A 20,318-nucleotide genomic window follows, 5' to 3' on the forward strand; every position below is an offset into this window, starting at 1 on the left:
GTAAACCAGTGTTTCTGCTGATTTACAGTAAAAAGTACCAATCAGATTTTTTTTTTTCAAATCCACAAATCATGTGAGAGGAAGCCAAGCAAACATGCCTTGATGTGTTTATCATGTTGATAAGAAGACTGAAAAGAAACGGCTGATGGAAGCTTGAGTCACTGAACAAGCTTAGGTTCATTTTATAAAATAACGTTCAGGATCCTTTCACACTGATTTACTTACACAGACATATGAAGAGATGTTGAGCATCAGAACTCCCACAATGCTTTGTTGTTTAACCAGTGTTTGATGTCACTGATAGTTGCTACTAATTGTTTTTCAATAGCACCATTTTTACTTGTATATTTGTGTGTTTGCTGTACTGTAGATCACATTTATGGACTACAAACCATTTATTCTCACACAAAATACAGTCTAACCCTTTGCTTCGTATTATATATAGTATGTGTACAAGATGGCGTTTGTATTTTGTTTTTTTTTTCTTTTCAGTCTGTTAAGAGTACTATCATAAATGTAGTAGTGCTTCAGTTATTAAAATGCATCATGTGAATTAATGCTTTTGTTGTTATTGAAATAAAGGTTATAAAAGTTCACAGTGACCAGGGCCTATCAAACTCCAAAAAAAGCTAAAACAAGTGATAAAAGCACCTTAAAATGGTCTGTGAGAATCATTCACTGTATCTTCTGAGTCTTCTGAAGTCATATGACAGATTTGTTTGAGGAACAGACCAAAGTAAAATCTTGCCTTCCTCCGAAGCTCACATCTATCCCACATTTGGGGTTTTGAACTACATGAGTGTAAACAATAACAGTGTTTTCATATTTATATGAACTGTCACTTTAAGGGCCCGTTATGAGGCTGATAGGTCAATATTCTCCACTAGAGGACAGAGTGAACTGACCAGATCCTAAACACCAGCTCTACCACAAACATGGGCACTCTTAAACAACCTGTATTCAAACATTGAGAAACCACAGTGTCTGTAAGTTGTATATTATGTTAAGTTTTTTATTATGTAAAAAACATGACTAACAATACCAAGTGCTGATAATCATGTAAATTTACAGTAAACGTATACAAGTTCAGAGATTTATTTCATGATTGAGTCACATGTTTGAGTAATATTCATTATACAGCATTCCGTGCAATCATAGAAGGAAGTTCACGAACCAGGGAAGTTAAATATTGCCACATTATTTAAGAACTGTGTACTTCTCATACTTCACCATGACAGTGTTTTGTAATGTATAATTTTAAATGCTACTTGTTCCTTTTTCTTCTGTGCAAATTTAGTCATTAAATGACTAAAGCAGTTTTTACAATCTATTATACAATGCTTTATTTGACCCTTGCAGACTGTTTAATTGTCAAACAGTATAATTAAGGGATAATGTCTGGGTTAAGCACAAATTCAAGGTTACAATTTGAAGATTGTCATTTGGAGTCAATTGGAGATTTCAACTCGAGTGCAAATGAAAGTGACAGCTGTGATCATTATGTCAGTTTATTAGACCATAAAGATAAGCATTAAGCAAATTGTTCCTCTAGCTGCTTTAGATAAAATGTAAATCTATGGATGTTTTACAGTCTTTTTTGATTGACCTTTTTTTTTTGCAGTGAATGTAATTTTGTAAATTTTATTCCATAAGTACGACTTAATATGTTTTGAGAGGGCCTGTGTTTTTGAAATGACTGTTCAAATTAGACACTTGATTCACTGATTTATTAATGTTTAAACAATGAAACAAACACACCTACAGTCACAATGTACAAAACCTAAAGACTGTTAAAGTGCAATGATCCATCTTCTAAAAATGTATTGTATGATAACATCCAGGTCAGATGACAGGGATCTGCTATTTTAGGGAAATTCCTGTGTGTTCGTGTTTTTTGGTTAATCACTGATATTATGCAGGGAGTTATGTGTGTCAGGGGTTAGTCTATATAAACAATAACTTCTGTTATTCAAACAGAAGTGGCAGACAGAGTTTCTTGATTGATACGACCATCACATTATGATGACCAAGCTCATTTTTCTAGCTGGTACGTGATTGTTGATCTTACAGGAATCATTTTTAAGAGCTTAAATGCCTCAGAGTGTTTTATATGTTAACATTTCTTTTTATCTTGTTTCAGGCTTTTCCCTGGCACTGTGTCACTTTGGTAATTTTATTTGTTGTTTCATTCCTACATGTTCAAAAATCACTATATACTACTAACAATAATATTAATAATTTATCCCTTCTGCAAACCGCTTTTCTTACGTAGGGTCATAGAAAGAATAAATATAATAACAATTGCTTATTATAATATTTGTATATATAAATATATTTATTTATTTATTTATTGTAATTAATAATTGGATATTATATTGCTATATATTATATTATAATCTTAGTTATTTCTTTCAGGATGGGCCTCCCAACTCGCATGCTACTTCACAAATTGGTCTCAGTACAGACCTGACGCTGGAAAGTACCTGCCAGAAAATGTGGATCCACATCTGTGCACCCATTTAATTTATGCTTTTTCCATAATTAATCAGACAAATGAGTTGATCACGTACGAATGGAATGATGAAACTCTCTACAAATCTTTCAATGGACTAAAGGAAAAGTATATATCTGATGTTTTGTTTGTGAAAGCATTATGTAATGTTAATTTGAATAATGATTATTTGTCAGAGAGCAATACAGAAAATAATGATTCAAATATTTGACTTGACAGAAATTCCAACCTGAAAACTCTCTTGGCTGTCGGAGGATGGAAGTTTGGCACAGCTCAGTAAGAATGCTGCTCAAATCTCTGAATTTTGAAGGCTGTTTGATAAACAACTTTTCATTTTCATGAAACTTCTCGTCATGACTTCAGGTTTACTATCATTGTGTCCACATCAGCAAACCGGCAGACGTTTATTCAGTCCTCCATCACATTTCTGAGGAAACATGGCTTTGATGGTCTGGATCTGGACTGGGAGTATCCGGGTTCTCGTGGAAGTCCTCCAGAAGACAAGCAAAGGTTCACTCTGCTCTGTAAGGTACTGTAGTATTTACTGGTTATATATTATATTATATTATATTATATTATATTATATTATATTATATTATATTATATTATATTATATTATATTATATTATATTATATTATATTATATTATATTATATTATATTATATTATATTATATTATATAAACAATGTGTCCATGTTGAAATTATGGAATTCAAAATATAATGACCATGTGAGTAAATGATGACAGATTTGTCATTTTTGGTTGGGTGAACTATAACTTTAATAATTCATTTTCTTAATTTTATTATTATTACAATGAAAATATTAAATTATTTCTTTAATGAAATGACACTCTAAATGATATACTAAAACTGCCAGTAGGTGGTGGTAAATGTCTTAATGATTAAGTCATCGAGTCATTTACTCATTCGTTTGATTCGTTCAAATGACTGATTCATTCAGGAGTGAAGTAAATGGGTGCGTTCGACTTGAAGCACGGCTGCAGACGGCGATCGGTGAGAGCAGCCGCTTGCAGTCGGGGGCGGAGTTGAAAACAGATATGTTAAACCTGACAACTTCTGCTCCCTGTTAGTGACATCGGGCTTGTTTGAGATGAGCAAAATCTGCGCAGAACCAATCACCGGTGATCAACGCGAGATGCATGTCGGTTAGAAAAGTGTCAGAGTGCGGTCCGCCTTGCTCTGATGTCATGCTGACATATGTCAAAAATCTCTCGCGAGCTCTCCATCGAATGCGCTGATCAAAAGCACAACGGGAAACGACTTGCCGATGACACAGCTTAATGCTCATTGGTTTAAATGATGGATGGCAGCTAACTCAAACAAGGAAAAAGCTGGGAATACAAGGACACAGTGTGGGCATGGATCAGAGATGGTTAGAAGGGAAGATATGGGGGAAGAGGATGGACACAGGTAGAAAGGAAATCAGTAAGGAAGGTAAATTTGGTGAATTTGGTAGGTGTGCGGTGAAGGAGTGGAGGTGAAATTTTGTAATTGTGGTGGTGGTAATCATTATGCTGCATATGGAGGTTGCGAGGTGAGGAAAAAAGCTGTGGAGATACAAAAGGAAAAAACTAAAGATAACATCTCATATGCAGAAGAAGTGAGAGTAGTAAATGCTAGGAATAAGGAAAGTAGGGCAGTAGAAATGGAGGATAGAAATGGTAGTGAGAGTACAGGAAGAAGTAGAGAGAGCAAAATACCAGATGATGTGATAGTAAATAAGAAAAGATTTGTACTGTTTATGGTAGAAGTAATAAACTGTACAACACAAACCGAAAGGAGAACAGAAAAGATACAGATAATTGTCAAAGCAGCAGAAAGATTCCTAGATATTAAAGGACTGAAATGTGAGGAGATAATGAGAAGTCTAATCAATACAGAATCTCAGCTTAGTCAGGAGATATGGGTTGGTTAATAATTATGTTAAGTATCCTTCAGTGGAATGCCAGAAGCCTTTGTGCAAATGGACAAGAATTTAAAGGATATATAAATGAAATGAATGAAAAGCCAGATGTGATATGTGTTCAAGAAACTTGGCTGAAGCCCAGATTAGATTTTGTGTTAAAAGGATATATAAGTGTGAGAAGGGATAGGGAAGAAAGGAATGGTGGAGGATGTATGAATTTTATAAGAGAAGGAGTGGCGTATAGAGTTCTGGAGAAGGGAACAGTAATGGAGTACATACAGTAAGTATTGATATATGGATTGGAAAAAAGATGTATGTAATAAAACATTTCTACAATCCATGTAAAAGACTAACATTAGAAAGTAAGGTATTAAAGGGATAAATGAAGATAGAGTAGTATGGTGTGGAGATTTTAACGCCCACAGTACATTGTGGGGAGGTCTAAAAACTGATAATAATGGGAGGGTCATTGAAGAGGTAATGGAGAGGAAAAATTTTGTCTGCATAAATGATGGTAGCTATACCTGTATGGAGTTAAATTCAGGTAATAGATCAGCAATAGATATAACAATAGTTTCAAATACGATAGGAGCAATAACAAACTGGCAAGTATTGAAGAACTGTTCAGTGGGAAAGCGATCATTTCCCAATAATATGTGCTATTGGTAATTGTGAGAGAGTGAAAGGAAAACAAGGAAATATAGTTAAATGGAAATATGAGAAAGCAGATTGGGAAAACTTTGAATTAATTAGTGAGGTAAGATTAAAAATGATCAAGTTTAATGAGGAAATAGTAATTGAAAATAAGTATGCAGAACGTCTTGGTTACGTATGTAACCCTCGTTCCCTGAAGGAGGGAACGGAGACGTTACGAATGGGATCTCGCCCGAGAGTGGTACAAAACCACCAGCGCCAGCGCCCTGGAGGAAGCTACACTCCTAGTTGAGTGAGCTCTCACCCCTAGGGGGCATGGCAGGTCTTGAGCCTGATAAGCCAGGACAATAGCATCCACTATCCAGTGGGATAACCTCTGCTTGGAGACAGCCTTTCCCTTTCTGGTGGCCTCCGTAACAAAGAGCTAGTCTGAGGTCCTAAGGCACTGAGTTCTGTCAACGTAGGTGTGGAGCGCACGTACTGGACAGAGCAGCGCTAGGGCTGGGTCTGCCTCCTCCAGGGGCAGCGCTTGCAAGTTCACCACCTGATCCCTAAAAGGAGTGGTGGGAACTTTGGGCACGTACCCAGGCCGGGGTCTCAAGATAACATGAGAGTTAGCCGGCCCGAATGCCAGGCACGCTTCGTCAACTGAAAATGCCTGCAGGTCCCTGACCCTCTTCACCGAAGCCAAAGCCGTCAGGAGTGCAGTTTTCAAAGATAAAAACTTTAGCTCAACTGAGAGCAAGGGTTCGAAGGGAGCCCTCTGCAGTGCTGACAGAACCATTGCAAGGTCCCAAGAGGGGACTTGCTGAGGGCGAGGCGGATTGAGGCTCCTTGCTCCACTCAGGAACCTGATGATCAGATCGTGCCTCCCCAGAGACTTACCTTCAACAGGGTCATGGTGAGCTGAAATGGCGGCCACATAGACCTTGAGGGTGGAAGGAGACAGCCTTCGTTCCAACCCCTCCTAAAGAAAGGAAAGCACTGACCCAATCGGACATTTCCAGGGGTCCTCACGCCGTGAAGAACACTAAGTGACGAAGGGGTTCCACTTCAAAGCATAGGCGTGTCTGGTGGACATGGCTCTAGCTGAAGTGATGGTAGCTACCACCTGTGGTGGCAAGGTACTTAAACCTTCCGTGACCCGTCCAGGACCCACACATGTAGGTTCCACAGATCGGGACGTGGGTGCCAGAGGGTGCCCCGTCTCTGAGAAAGAATGTCATTCCTCAATGGAATTGGCCAGGGTGGGGCTGTCGCGAGGAGTACAAGTTCGGGGAACCTCGAGCGCTCTGGACAGGGTGGAGGATTCCATTCAAGCACGATGCTCTCCACTGCCCGGGAAAGCACGGACGTCGCTGGCACTCCCGAGGGAGGCAACGCAGCCGAATCCTCATCTCCCGAGGACTCAAGCCCGCCTTGTGATGAGGCGATCGACATACGGTCCACTTCGCGAGCCCCGAATGAGATGTCAGGAGCCTGAGAGGGTCCAGCAAACTCATCCAGAAATCACCCTGGCCACCAGCTGATGAAGCCCTCTTACGAGAAGAAGAGCTAGAACGGGGTGTGGCAGAGGGGACTCTATACCTTTTAAGGTAATCGAGTCTCGATCTCAACGCCAAGATGGTCATGTCCCCGCAATGAGAACATAAGCCATCCACGAACGCAGTCTCAGCGCGCTGGAAGCCCAGACACATGACACAACGATTGTGGCCGTCACGAGGAGCGATGTATCGACCATGCCCAGAAACACACGGGCGAAATGACATCTTTAAAAAGACGCAAATTGGCCCGTATCTCTTTTGTGAAAGAAATCTGCTCTTTCAGAGGTGTCGAAGCGCTCAGGGGAACGCGGGAGCTGTCGCAGGAAACCCAGACGAACCGCTGAATCGCGCCGTCACACCAACACCAGCTCTTGCTTGTAGCACTCCGGTGAAAGCAGCACACGATGTGCTCGACTCCGAAGCGAAAGCTTGAATGCGAGTTGCTCGCGTTGCTCCTTATATACCTGCTCTGCGGGGCGGAGCTCGCGATGCAAATCCCGCAGACCAAGGTACTTTGTGTACCATTGGCTCGTTTTGTACCACTCAAAGGTGACTGGGCTCTCGGGCGAGATCCCATTTGTAACGTCGAACGTGACCGACTGAAAGGGAACTAGTAGAAGGGATACAGAGTGCAGCAAATGAAAACATCCCAGTAAGGAAGGGGAAGCGGATGGGACAAATAGTCCCATGATGGATTGAGAAATGTATAATAGCAATTAGAAAGAAAAGGAAAGCACTCAAGGTACTGAAGAAAACACATAATTGGGAAAATTTTATATGGTATAAAAAAAAGCCAGGCAGAAACTAGGAGGGTAATAAGGGAAGTGAAGAAAAAATATTGGAGATCATTTTGTGAAGGAATTGGGAAAAGCACTCCTGTGGAGGAAGTATGGAATATGATTAAAAAGATGAGTGGTATTAGGAAAGAGTTTGAATATCCAGTATTAAGTGTAGGGGAAGGACTTGAAATTAGTGATAAGGAGAAAGCAGAAATATTTCGAAAGGAGTTTTCAAAAATAAACAGTTCAGACAATTTGACAAAAGCATGTAAGGAAATTAGGGAAAAACTGATGGAAGAAAATTTAAATATAAATGAAATAAGGGAAGGAACACAGGATGTACTAGAGGTACCATTTTCATTGACAGAGTTAAAGAGAGCATTAAAAAACACAAAAGCATCTGCACCAGTAGAAGATGGGATTAGCTATGTGATATTGAATAAGTTGAGTGATGAATTGCTAGGAGTGGTGCTGAAATATTATAGCAAGGTATGGGAGAAAGGGAGAATACCACAAAGTTGGAAAGAAGGTTTGATTATTCCCATTAAAAAGCCAGGTAAAGATACAAGTGTTCCATTAAACTATAGACCAATAGCGTTAACATCACACTTATGTAAACTAATGGAGAAAATGGTAACAGAAAGACTCATGTATCATATGGAGAAAATAAACTATTTTTCAACGCGTCAAAGTGGATTTAGGAAAGGAAGAGGTACGATGGATTCAATTCTAAATTTAGAAACAGATATTAGGAAAGCTTTTATAAATAAAGATTATGTACTGTAGTTGCAATGTTTTTTGATTTGGAAAAAGCGTATGACATGTTATGGAAGGAGGGGCTGTTGATAAAGTTAGATCAGATAGGTATAAGTGGAAGACTATATAATTGAAATTAAGGAGTTCATACTTGAAAGATACATTAAAGTTAGGATTGGGGATTGTGTATCAAGAGAAGGAAAAGTTTAAAATGGCACTCCTCAGGGAAGTGTTATAAGCCCTTTGCTATTTATTATTATGATTAAGATGTGTTTGTGTCTATAGATAGAAATATAAATAAATCATTGTTTGCAGATGACGGAGCTCTGTGGATTAGAAGTAGAAACGTGGATTTTATCATTAATAAAATGCAGTTGGCATTAAAGGAGGTTGAAAGGTGGTCATATAAATGAGGTTTTAAATTCTCAATAGAGAAAACCAAGTACATTATATTTACAGATAAAAAATTAGAACAAGTTAAAGTAATAAGATTCTTAGGAATGTGGTTTGATACTAAAGTAACATGGAGTAGGCCTACACATATAAGTAAAATGGAGGAAAAATGTAAGAGAATTATAAATGTAATGGGATGTATATCAGGACGGGAATGGGGCGGATAGACTATCTATACAACAACGATAAGAGCATTAATATATTATGGATGTCAGGTATATGGGTCTGCGGCTAAGTCAAAGCTGGAAAGGCTAGAAAGAGTACAAACTCAAGCTCTGAGAATATGTTGTTGGGCTTACCCGTCCTCACCAGTCCCAGCGTTACAGGTGGAGATGGGTGAGATGCCGGTACAGTTAAGGAAACGATAGCTGATATTGACATATTGGGCAAATTTAAGCCAACAAAAAGTATTTTCAAGTCATCTTGGGAAAATGGGAAAAGGAAATGTAATAGTTTTGGGTGGGTCATTAATGAGCTGGTAGAAGATATGCAATTAAATGGGTATAGTGTGATTCCAGTGGTAACATTAGGAGTGAGTCTGATCTGGATGTTAACTGGACAGATTTGTTCTTGCTGGAACAAAGAAAAGAGAAAGGTCAGGAAATATCAGAAGCAGAATTTACAAAAGAGTATAAGTATAAAGTATATAAGTATATATAAGTATATATATTGCGACATAACCTGCGACTCTCTGTCGCACAGTAGAGAAATTACCGTATGGACAAGAGGAGAAGCTCGCAGGCATTATTTTACTGTCAATGATGCAAGATGGCGCCGGTGAGCTTCAGCAACGCGAGTGTGTGCATACTTACTTCCGGTCTTGCGACGCTCGCATTGACTGTAAGGGAAACTTACATACAAACTTGGCTAGATGTATATTATTAATGTTTTTCAAATTTAACAGCGGATAGTGGTATATCAAAAACATGGAGAAACATCCTCCCTACATTTTGCGTACCTCTGTGTGGAAATTCATCAAGATACAACGCAGAGATTGCTTTATTCTTCTGTTGATTATGCGATCAGCGTCAAGTCAGATCCATGGGGATTTCCTCTTTCAAACACAAACCACTCAAATATGCAATACTTTTCATTTTCGAAGAGCTGGTTTTGTTCTGACTGTTATGTAAGATCAATGTTTCAGACTGTCAAACAAGACGCACAGAGATTTCTGATAAAGCATGTTTTATTAACTTTATTTGTTAACTATTTATAACTAACTGTACAATTAAACGTAATATAATTATGGTAGGTTTGCATTAAATAAAAGATTGCTGTTTGCATTCATGTGTATTTTTATCTACGTTTATTTGTTTTGTGAAAGATCTGCAGCATAAATCATTATCTGTCTATGAGCAGCCATGTATATTGTTATTCTTTTGCATTAATTATCAGATTAAACACATATAAAAAATTAGTCATGTATTTTTTACTGTGTAAATAAAATATGTTGTGAAAATAAAGATGAAACAGACTGATGTATGTGTACAATTGAGAAATGGATACTTCTGAAGATACATTGCAGCCCACATCTCACTAGGTAAATATTTAACGCATTCTCATCCCAAGGCGTCATATACTGACCCTTTTGACATTTCGTCAACATCCTACGCACATGGCTCTAGCGTCAATATGAGACACAGATTATGGGTTAGGGTTAGGGTTAGACCGCTAGGAGGCGCCTTCTGGCCCATATTTATCTGCGTCTAATATTGACGCTAGAGGGTGCCATGTGCGTAGGATGTTGACGAAATGTCAAAAGGGTCAGTATATGACGCCTTGGGATGAGAACGGTCTGAAATATTTCATTAAAAAAAAATAATAATGCAAACATTTTCGAGAAATAATTAATTTGTACATTTACATATTTGGTAAGATAAAAATACATTTTGTAGCTGTGTATACACACCACGAGTTCAACTTTTATCTCGTGAACAGCAGTGAACATTAGTGTATTTAATTCATTCACCAGACCCAAACATACACAAGTTTCAAATCCACTGGCTCAGTTAACATTTATAGTATAGTAATAATAGCAGTGTATATCTTATTTGCATTTGAAGTGATATTATAAATCCTGTAAACATATAGAAAGTAATATTTGGACTTCTCCGTTTCTCTGAACTGACATTTAGCACAACCGGAAATATCTATGCACACACTCGCAAAACTGGAAATCCAAGATGGCAGAGATATGTAACAAGCCCATTGGGGGGACGTGGAGGCATAAAGTCAAGGGAGAAACCATAGAGAGTCCATGAAAGCAACGGGACAAAATATTTCAACAACGTCTGCAAAATTTGGTGGGTGATTCAGATTTCTCTTGGCACAGCGATTAGCAGACTTACAATTGTCAGACAGGTTTCTCACATGACCTCTACGTCATCAAGTTCAGTTTAAGTCTGCGCAGTACGCTCGACTCCCAGGAAGTGCGTTCTTCTAATTGACTTCACTTGAATAGTGAATTGTCTCCGTTGAATCCAATGGGGTCACTGTGTCCATCTCTTTTACTGTCTGTGGGTTCAACGTGCTAAATAGTTCACTAAATTCGTTCAAAACGTGGATTAAGAAATGAAATGCAGCTGTGGGTTGTTCGGAGATAAACAGGTCTGCTTAATTTTTTTTTTTAATAATAATTTTAACGCATTATTTTTCTTCATAATTAATTAATTTAATTAACGTGTTAAATCACCAGCCCTAATATATATATATATATATATATATATATATATATATATATATAGATCTTAATCCACTGCAAACCTGTGACTATAACAGGAGCTCTTGGAAGCTTATAAGGCAGAGGGTGCTGCCACTGGACGCCCCAGACTCATGCTTTCTGCGGCAGTGGCTGCTGGGAAAGGAACCATTGATGCTGGTTATGAAATTGCAGAAATCGCCAAGTATGTCTTCTGAAGAGTTTTTGTTCATTTTAAATCATTAAATATGAATATGTTTTGGACAGCATACCTTAAAATACCAATCGAATGAATATTTAATGTATATAAAATATAAAACATTTAAGATTTTATTTAGTTGAATGTCTTGAGCCTGAACTGATGACTCTGAATTTACGTTTATTTTCTGGTAATGCAGGTATTTGGACTTCATTAATGTGATGACCTATGACTTCCATGGCTCATGGGAAACTGTCACTGGGCACAACAGTCCTCTGTACCGTGGCTCTGGGGAAACAGGAGACAACATCTACTTCAATACTGTGAGAAGGCCTTATATCCTACTGAATTCTTAGCTTCTGACATATAATATCATATAATGCAACAGGGAATGAGTGATTTTTGTCATGACAATGCAGGATTTTGCAATGAGATACTGGAGAGATCAGGGTGCCCCTGTGGAGAAGCTGAGGATGGGGTTTGCAACATATGGAAGAACATTTCACTTGGCGTCTGCAGCCAGTGGAGTTGGAGCTCCAGCTAGTGGTCCTGGATCAGCTGGAAAGTACACCAGAGAGTCAGGATTCTGGTCCTATTATGAGGTCTTCCCACAACCTAAACACATGCACTTACATGTGATTTGTACAAAATAAAATCGGCGTTATGGACCAATATTTCTCCAGGTCTGTCCTTTCCTTCAAGGAACCACTGTGCAGTGGATTAATGATCAGAAAGTTCCTTATGCAACCAAGGGTCAGGACTGGGTGGGATTTGACTCCAAAAAAAGTTTTGAGACTAAAGTAAATGCGTCATAAAAGTTACATAAAATGTAATGCAATCTCATGTTCAGAATAACTAGATCTGGTCTGCTTCAGGTGAACTATCTAAATGAGAAAAAGTTTGGAGGAGCTTTCGTCTGGACTCTGGATCTTGATGACTTTACAGGACAGTTCTGTGGGCAGGGCAAATACCCTCTCATTGGACAGCTCCGTACACTTCTTAATAATGGTATGTCTCATATCTTAATGAAGCCCATTGTTGCCACAGAAGACAAAAAAAAAAATGTTTTAGTAAAAAAATATTTATAAAATAATTAGAAATGAAATACTAAGTTTTATAATCATGAGACAAAAAGTCTTAGTATCTCATATTTTAAACTTTAGATTTGGTAAATTACTTAAAATGCCATTCATTCTTCTTATAATTATGAATGAGTATTTCATAATTTCTATTTTTCTCATGATTACTTTGTATCTCATCATTTTGACTTTGTATGTCATTATTTTTTTATGCCATACATTTTTTTTCCCATTTTGTGGCATAATTGGGCTTCCGTACATCTGATACATCACACCTGTACGAATTTTATAAAGAATAGATCATCTGCAGTCAGTTCTATGTCACCCCGTCATAATTTATTTTGTGATAATGACTGATTGACTGTACATTATCCCACTTATAGCACAACTACATTCCTTAAATTAATACATGTGAAATATTGATTTGACTTCAGATTGGTTCATAATGGTTCATTACCTGTACTTTATCTTAAAGGTTTTGCTAAAAAAAACAAAAAAACAATAATCCATTACAGTGTACAAAATGATCGGCTGAGCAACAAGATGAACACTGCAACAATATCACAGCAATTTTCATAAGTCCTCTGAGGTCTTCTTCATTCAAATTGATATAACTTGCATGCAAGATGGCACCAGATGCATTTGTATGAAAATTGAAAGAGCTTAATGTATGAGATATGAAAGTATCACTGATTTCAGTCACAGTGTTGCTATGACAAAGCCAAATATTACGAAATATCAGACAGTTGGATGCCTCAACTGACCAATCAGGTATTTCAGGGAGCAGTGTAATAAACTAGATTAATTACTGAAAAACTAAGATAAAATATCACATTCAAATTTCCTCCTCCAGATATTCAACCGGTCTCTCAAAATACAGCACAAGAGCCTGGTAAGACCTCAGTAATAGCATCTATTGCCATATTTCAATCCACAAGCCCTCCTGTTGTCCCGACAGCTCTGTCAGAGTTCTGTGTAGGCAAACCAGACAGGTTATATGTAAACGCAGATGACCGGACGACCTTCATTCAGTGTTCTTATGGCAGGACCTTTGTTCAGAAATGCCCTTCAAACCTAGTCTACAATCCCAAATGCACGTGCTGTGACTGGCCTTGGAATTAACCTTGTGTTGTCACTGTTCCACCCCTGCAAAGAAGTCATGTGGAATTTTGGGTATTTTTTTTATAACTATTTGCAGCCAGTAGTGGCTTCATACTTTACCTTTAAGTACTGTGATCATGTCTTCCAGTTTAACAGACAGTCGATGATATAATACTCCTTTCTTAAAATAATAATATGGTACATTTTGTTGTGTCTTAAAAGGGAGCTCAGCCTGTCTAATATGTCTGAATAAAACTAACCTGATTAAGCATCAATTGTTTGCATTTTTTACATTTAGATTAGGACTGCATTTGGTATCCTTGTGACATGGTTAATTTCTAAATATATTTTTAGATTTAAAAAAAAAATCTATATTTGAATATTTATTATAAATAAAAGACAGAACACACATCTATGTTTGCATTAAAATAAATTTATTAATTTAAACTTAAAATTAAAAATTAATTATCAAATTTAATTAGTAATCAAATTTAACAATTAAGTTAATTAAACATTAACAATAATTTTAAGTCTCAACACAGACCATATCAGTGCCAAAAATAACTAATTCAAAGTAACATTCACACAACCAATAACAATAACTTTGTGTTGAGCTATAGCTTTGTGATGAAAGTGATATCCAGAGGTAAATGTTTAATGGAGCCAGACTTAATCACTCATAATAAATCACTTCAGCCTAACACAATATCTGATTAATAATCTGTTGGCCCATAATGCAAGCTTTGAAAATGTACCACAGCACTAACCAAAACCTTCATCAAATCTGAATGAATTGAAACTAGCAAGATAGCTACAGAAAGAGCATTTGATTGAACAGCTCCATGTAGAGCTCAGGCTGTTTGAGATGAATCTCTCACAAGGTTAGTCCAAAACACCAAAGCAGCATGTCTGACAATGTTTCATAAATGTTACTATGCGTTTTGAAGCAGACTTAACCAGAGTTAACTAGTTCAGTCATGTCTTCATTACTGTAAACAACATCGCACCATTTACAGCTCATGCTGGCTGCTGTGAGGTGGCGGTAACTTCCTGATGTCATTATTCTGGATGAGCTGGAAGTAGAACAGCACAATCTCTTTATAGTTCTGAATGGAGATTCTCTCGTTCACACCGTGAAATCTAGAGGAGGAACATGAATGTTTAATCATACAAAAACTTGCCATTTAAAGCTGGGATACTCCACTGTAATACAAAGAGCATTTCTCCTGTGTCTTACCTCTGAGGATCACCTGGTTTGAACCATGTGGGGGCAAAGCGATATATATCTTGCGTGATATCCTTGTAGTGACGGCTGTCAGTGTTGCCAACACAGACACCTGTGAGTGGAAATCTTAGATCAGCTAGAAGTGGCTCTTCATGAGTCAATGATGTATGTAAGGGGTGTTTCAGCAGAAATGGATCATTTGTCTTACCAGGGGCCACTGTGAGCCGAGGAAACATGCTCTGCACTGTTTTCTTTATGATCTGGAAGCCAAACGCCTGCTCATCATAGGAGCTGATGGGCAGCGGGTCGAATCCATCGACTAGCTCTACCTTTACACGCTCATCTGACACAGTTGACTTGACTAACTCCAGAACCTAAAACAAGACATAAGAACAAACTGTGAAATAGTTCAGACAGAAAGGGTTTTGATTCTAACCATTGTAAATAGCATTAGATTCAAAGGGATAGCCCACCCAAAAATGAAAAACTTAGATTTTTGGGTGAACTTCCCCACTAGAGTTAATCTGTTTTTTAATCAGAATGATTCATGAGAAACTGGTTGGTGTGAAGAAGGTGTGGAGGGCAAAAGTTAATAGATGAGCAATCAGAACTGAATGAGTCATGACCTCTCACCTCCTGCAGTGTTTGGGCTGAGTGGATACGGAAATTGACAAAAGCTTCAGCATATGATGGTATTATGTTAATCTGTCAGAGAAAGAGAAATAATCAGATCTCTATTCATACTACTTTGTGAACTACAACAAAAAAGAGAGGCCCACCTTTACACCCGAGTTAAACATAGTGACAGCCGTCGTGGTCCTCACAAAAGCATTTGTGTCGGGTTTTCTCTCCAACACCCTGCACATGAAAAGTACACAGATAATACCACGACAAGGGTTTTATGTGTTTACATGTTGCAATTAATTAATAATATGGCGAATATATACAGTTGAGATCAAAATTTGAGAATTAATGAACACTAGTAATGTAATCTTCATCGTTCAAAATTTGAAGGAATTTTAGTTCTGGGTATACCATGCTAGTAGAACAGTGTTTAAGAAAATAACCAAGACATTTTAACAAAAACCCCTTTATTTTGTGGAAAACACAGTGATCAAAATTAGAGAACAGCAATGATTGTAGCACAAAGAAAGATTAAAACTAATATTTCTGTTCTGTTCCAGTCAAAAATTGCTTTCAATGACTTTAGCACATCTGTGGCCACAGGATATCACCAGTTTTTCACACTGCTCTGGTGTGATCTCAGTCCACTCTTCTTCCACAGTTCAGTGTCTGTAGTTAGTTTCTTACCCATAACTTTGTCACCAAGGATTTTCCAGAGATTTTCAATTGAGATTAGATCAGGACTCTGCAGGAGGTTCTGATAAACATTTGCATTCACCCTGCCATGCATCTGTATACGAGGCCCAAGTCCTGCTGGAGTAAACATGCCCCGAACCAGACACTTCCTCCTCCATCTTTCACTAATTTCTTTAAACACTTTTGGTTCAGTCTTTGCCCATCTTGACAACGTACATAATGTTTCCCATCAGACCCAAATTATTTAAACTTGCACCATACCTGTCAGCCCTCTCGTTTTTCCAGAGATTATCCCATATTGTTTATCTTTCTATAAAAAAATCCCACTGTAAGTATTTGAGATCTTTGCTAAATTCGACTACGGTAAAACTACCGTAATTTGTATGGCCCAAACCTCATGAATAATCACATCAACAAATTCCAAGGTTGCTCAGTTGCCAGATCTTGTATGAAACACATCCTTCTCACACAATAGAAACATACAAATTTCAACCCATTTGTCCCCTCAACTTGGCAACAACAGTGATGAGTACCATGGTAAAGGAAAGGATCACTGGTAGAAATGGGATGGGAGGAGAAGACCAAGGTGTGTGTGTGTGTGTATATATATATATACACACACACACACGCAAATTGAGATATATCTTATGCTTCAAAGGGCTATGGTTTAATTAATTAAACATGAGTACTGCAAGTTGCAAAGTCAGATGCTGTGCTGCTTTGTTTACGGCGGTTATCAGGGAAATTGCTATATTTCTAGAGAAAAGCGAAAGAATGAAAAGAGAATGAATTATCATTTTTCAATAAGCCCTTCTGATTTTTGTTTTAGTCCAAAGCCAAAATATGACCCTTATTTTTACATAGAAACACACAGTTTGATATACACAGTTTAAATAATTGTTTGATAATAATGGTTTCAATTAATATAATAATACCCCAAGCAATTCCAGGTGCAGTGTTGAACCGATTGCCCATTGAGATTCTCTGCACTGTCCTGTCCACTTGTGAATTTGTATTTTGTGGATGACTGGCCTTTTGGGGGGACTTGGATGAGTTAGTGACACTGTAAAAATGCAATATTCTAGAAATCACAGATTTGATATGACCAGCTTCTCTTGCAAGGGCTGCTATTGGCCTTCATCTGGACAACCTGCTGCTGGAGGGTTTCAGTCACTGTTGAACGGCTCACCATCTTGCAAAGTCATTGAAAACTGGAAAGCTACATTTCCAGCTAAATAACTCTCAATAAAATAGGGTTTGACATATAATTAAGGAAATTAGCACCAGGTGACAGATTAGCACAGCTAACTGGGAGATATCTGTATAAAATATAATTTGATATGACATTAGTGTAGTGAGTAAGGTAACCAATATGAACTACCTGCCAAGTAGCGGAGAGAAGAGCCACAGATTAGACATGATGAATCTAAGAGGCAAACCAAACTACAAAAGAGAAATCGTTTCACATATAAAGAATACAGGTCAGTATTTCCCTGAACGTGGCCTGTAAAATCCTCAGCTTTTTACCTTATGGGCCAGGTGTTCAAATGTGCCACGTTCAGGACCATAACCAAACAGCCTGGGCATCGGATTTTCCTCCAACCTGGGAAAAGATGTTACAAATTACAATATGGCTTAAATTTATCTCAGTATATTAATGATGTCATGCAGCTGTTTTAAGAATAATTTTTGGACCCATTTTCCAAGTATAAAAAAAAAAATGGTTTAGGGGTTTCCACTTGCCTGTTGACAGCTGAGGCCAAGATGCCAATGCTACTCTCTCTGGGAGGCATGGATGAATGTCCTGGAGCGCTGCTTACACTCAGCTTTACAGTGGCCTGACCTTTCTCACTGATACCTATTCTACAAAACACACAGAGCGAATATTAAACTATAATTCAATTGCTAAATGACTCTGTTAATAGAATCACTCAAAATAACAGTCTCACAGGGCAGCAGGTCCATCCAGGCCACTTATGATCCCATCCAGTACTGCCAGGCCTTCATCTAAAACATACTGGAGCTTCACCCCCCGACTCTTCAGGAGCTTCACGATATTAGCTGCCCCTTGTAAACCATTCACCTGACAAAACCATATACATGTAAATAAGTTCATAGAAATAAGAACTCTAAATGACAACTAGTCAATTCACTTGAGAATGACCTCCTCATCGTGACCCAAGCCAATGAAGAAGCTTCTCCGAGGAGTATAACCTCGTTCCAGCAAGTAATCCAACGCCTGAAGGATCCCCTTCAAACACACACATCGCTACAGTTAGTATCAGGTTGGACTGAACAGATGTGCGATTGTTTCAGTGAAAAGCGATGCAGTGCTGATTCACTCTACCATCACAGACTGTTTATTGTCGATGGTTCCTCGTCCATAAATGAAGCCATTGAGCTCTTGAGCAGAGAAAGGAGGAGCGTCCCATCCATCCGCCTCATCGGCCGGCACTACATCAATGTGTGCCAGCAGCATGTAGGGCTCCAGATCAGCCTCGCTTCCTGGTATTGTGAACAGGTGGCTGTAGTTTCCCACCATCTCATGTTGGACCAAGCTGGATGAGAAGATCTTAGGGAAGACTGAGAAGAAAAAAAAATCATTGTTAAATAATACTCAACACAAAATCTAATTATTATTAAAGGACATGTAGCTGAGCTGCTTTCAATGAATACAGTTAAAATATAAATGATGTCAAAGGAAGTGCATAAACTTTAAAAAATGTTATATTTATTTTATATATGTGATTTGTATTATCCTGTTACCAAATGTGTAAAAGATAGCACTGTTTGAACATAATTATTCATTTATTTTAATTATATAATGACATTTGTTAAATATTTAAATATGTTTACAGTATATACAAATATTATATGAATTAAATCCTAGGTTAAATCTTACTGATAAAATTTAAATACACCACACTGCAAGTAACAGGGTTGTAGAATTTGCCTTAATTATACTTAATTATACCAAATGCCGTTCAATCTATGTCTTTAAAACTTTTCCTGCTGCAGAAAAGGTCCACATTCCTGTGGACGATTTTTTTATGTGCTTCATTTTTTTTTGTAATGAGGAAGATCGAGTTGCAGCAGGATTTAACTCAAAATGTAGGACACAGCTAATTCTGTTTTTAGTAATTAAAGTGTGTATAAATAAAATATTGCGGTGTTGACTGAAAAGATAACAGGGTAACATTAATCAGCGCTGTTTGCTGGGTAACATGTGGTGTCTCTCACTCTTCCTAAGCAGCGCGTCGAACTCGCGCAGCGCGCTCCTGTTCACATTAGTCTCCGTGAATGACACAGTGGAAATCTGAATGGCCGCTGCGAAAGAGACGAAAACAAGACATTACAGCATTCTCATATCTACAGCAGCAATCTACGCATGTTGACAGCACATCCCTCATCTCCGTTTACTGTCTCTAAATTCTATGAGTCTTCTTGATCCATTCACGTCACGTGATGAGCTGCACGTCAAACAGCACGTTAGCAATCGGAACAGAGAGGCACTACTTCGGAGTATTTCTTCGTTGTTTGTTACCTTTGAAATTTGCCAGCAGATTCTTTCTCTGTTGTGGACTTAAATGAAGAGAAATGGCTGTTGTATTTTCCCATTTTCCCAGCTGAAGCCCCGCGTCCACATCAAATGTAAACGTTCTAACTGTGGCAACAAGGAACAAAAGCGTAATCGAAATTATGACACTAAACAGCAGCACTTTGAGAAACCTAAATAATTCCCTCTGAGCTCGGTGGCCTGTCATGTTTCAGGAAGTGCAAGAGACAGTCGTTCTATCATGTGTAGAGTTCATGTTTATTCATGAGCTCAACGATGACGCAGCTCGCGCGCACTCTGCTGCTGTGGATTAGAATCACATGACAAAGAGACGGATATTGAAAAAAAAAACACACACAGCTTGTTTTAAGCCAGTTATTTTTGAATATTTTGCTGTAGTGTGTCAGTAGGAAATATCAGTCTACATTTACTAAATTTTGCTATGAATTGTAATAATTCAGAGAGATTTTTGTATGCACAAGGAGTCTGACCACAGACAGTGCTGCACACAGA

General features: G+C 38.0%; 2 protein-coding genes across 2 annotated transcripts; one reads left to right on the plus strand and one right to left on the minus strand.

Moving 5' to 3' along the window:
• Positions 1-1,908: 1,908 nt before the first annotated feature.
• Positions 1,909-13,979, plus strand: LOC132129423 (acidic mammalian chitinase-like). Its single transcript, XM_059541011.1, has 11 exons — positions 1,909-2,047; positions 2,141-2,167; positions 2,416-2,620; positions 2,732-2,788; positions 2,876-3,041; positions 11,406-11,530; positions 11,724-11,847; positions 11,944-12,126; positions 12,208-12,324; positions 12,400-12,532; positions 13,457-13,979. Exons 1-11 carry the CDS (start codon positions 2,020-2,022, stop codon positions 13,723-13,725), a joined length of 1,434 nt encoding a protein of 477 aa, XP_059396994.1. The 5' UTR covers positions 1,909-2,019; the 3' UTR covers positions 13,726-13,979.
• Positions 13,980-14,121: 142 nt separating this feature from the next.
• LOC132129426 (N-fatty-acyl-amino acid synthase/hydrolase PM20D1.2-like) lies at positions 14,122-20,087 on the minus strand. The gene is made up of 13 exons (XM_059541024.1): positions 19,794-20,087; positions 19,490-19,576; positions 18,597-18,832; positions 18,414-18,500; positions 18,199-18,332; positions 17,993-18,112; positions 17,777-17,852; positions 17,631-17,692; positions 15,709-15,787; positions 15,563-15,634; positions 15,138-15,303; positions 14,942-15,041; positions 14,122-14,844 (listed from the first exon to the last, which is right to left on the minus strand). The coding sequence occupies exons 1-13, from the start codon at positions 20,011-20,013 to the stop codon at positions 14,715-14,717; spliced, it is 1,569 nt and encodes a 522-aa protein (XP_059397007.1). The 5' UTR covers positions 20,014-20,087; the 3' UTR covers positions 14,122-14,714.
• Between the last annotated feature and the right edge of the window lie 231 nt (positions 20,088-20,318).

Source organism: Carassius carassius, chromosome 46 (genome assembly GCF_963082965.1).
Source record: "Carassius carassius chromosome 46, fCarCar2.1, whole genome shotgun sequence".
Taxonomy (NCBI): domain Eukaryota; kingdom Metazoa; phylum Chordata; class Actinopteri; order Cypriniformes; family Cyprinidae; genus Carassius; species Carassius carassius.

What these genes read in the sequence shown, in the direction of transcription:
- LOC132129423 (XM_059541011.1), top strand. Translation starts at nt 2,020, where the DNA reads ATGATGACCAAGCTCATTTTTCTAGCTG. An exon ending in GAAATTGCAGAAATCGCCAA is followed by an intron (nt 11,531 to 11,723) that starts GTATGTCTTCTG and finishes CTGGTAATGCAG; the next exon opens with GTATTTGGACTTCATTAATG. An exon ending in GATTCTGGTCCTATTATGAG is followed by an intron (nt 12,127 to 12,207) that starts GTCTTCCCACAA and finishes ATATTTCTCCAG; the next exon opens with GTCTGTCCTTTCCTTCAAGG.
- LOC132129426 (XM_059541024.1), bottom strand. Translation starts at nt 20,013, where the DNA reads ATGACAGGCCACCGAGCTCAGAGGGAATTATTTAGGTTTCTCAAAGTG. An exon ending in TCTGCTGGCAAATTTCAAAG is followed by an intron (nt 19,577 to 19,793) that starts GTAACAAACAAC and finishes TCTCTTTCGCAG; the next exon opens with CGGCCATTCAGATTTCCACT. An exon ending in GCTTGGGTCACGATGAGGAG is followed by an intron (nt 18,333 to 18,413) that starts GTCATTCTCAAG and finishes TGGTTTTGTCAG; the next exon opens with GTGAATGGTTTACAAGGGGC.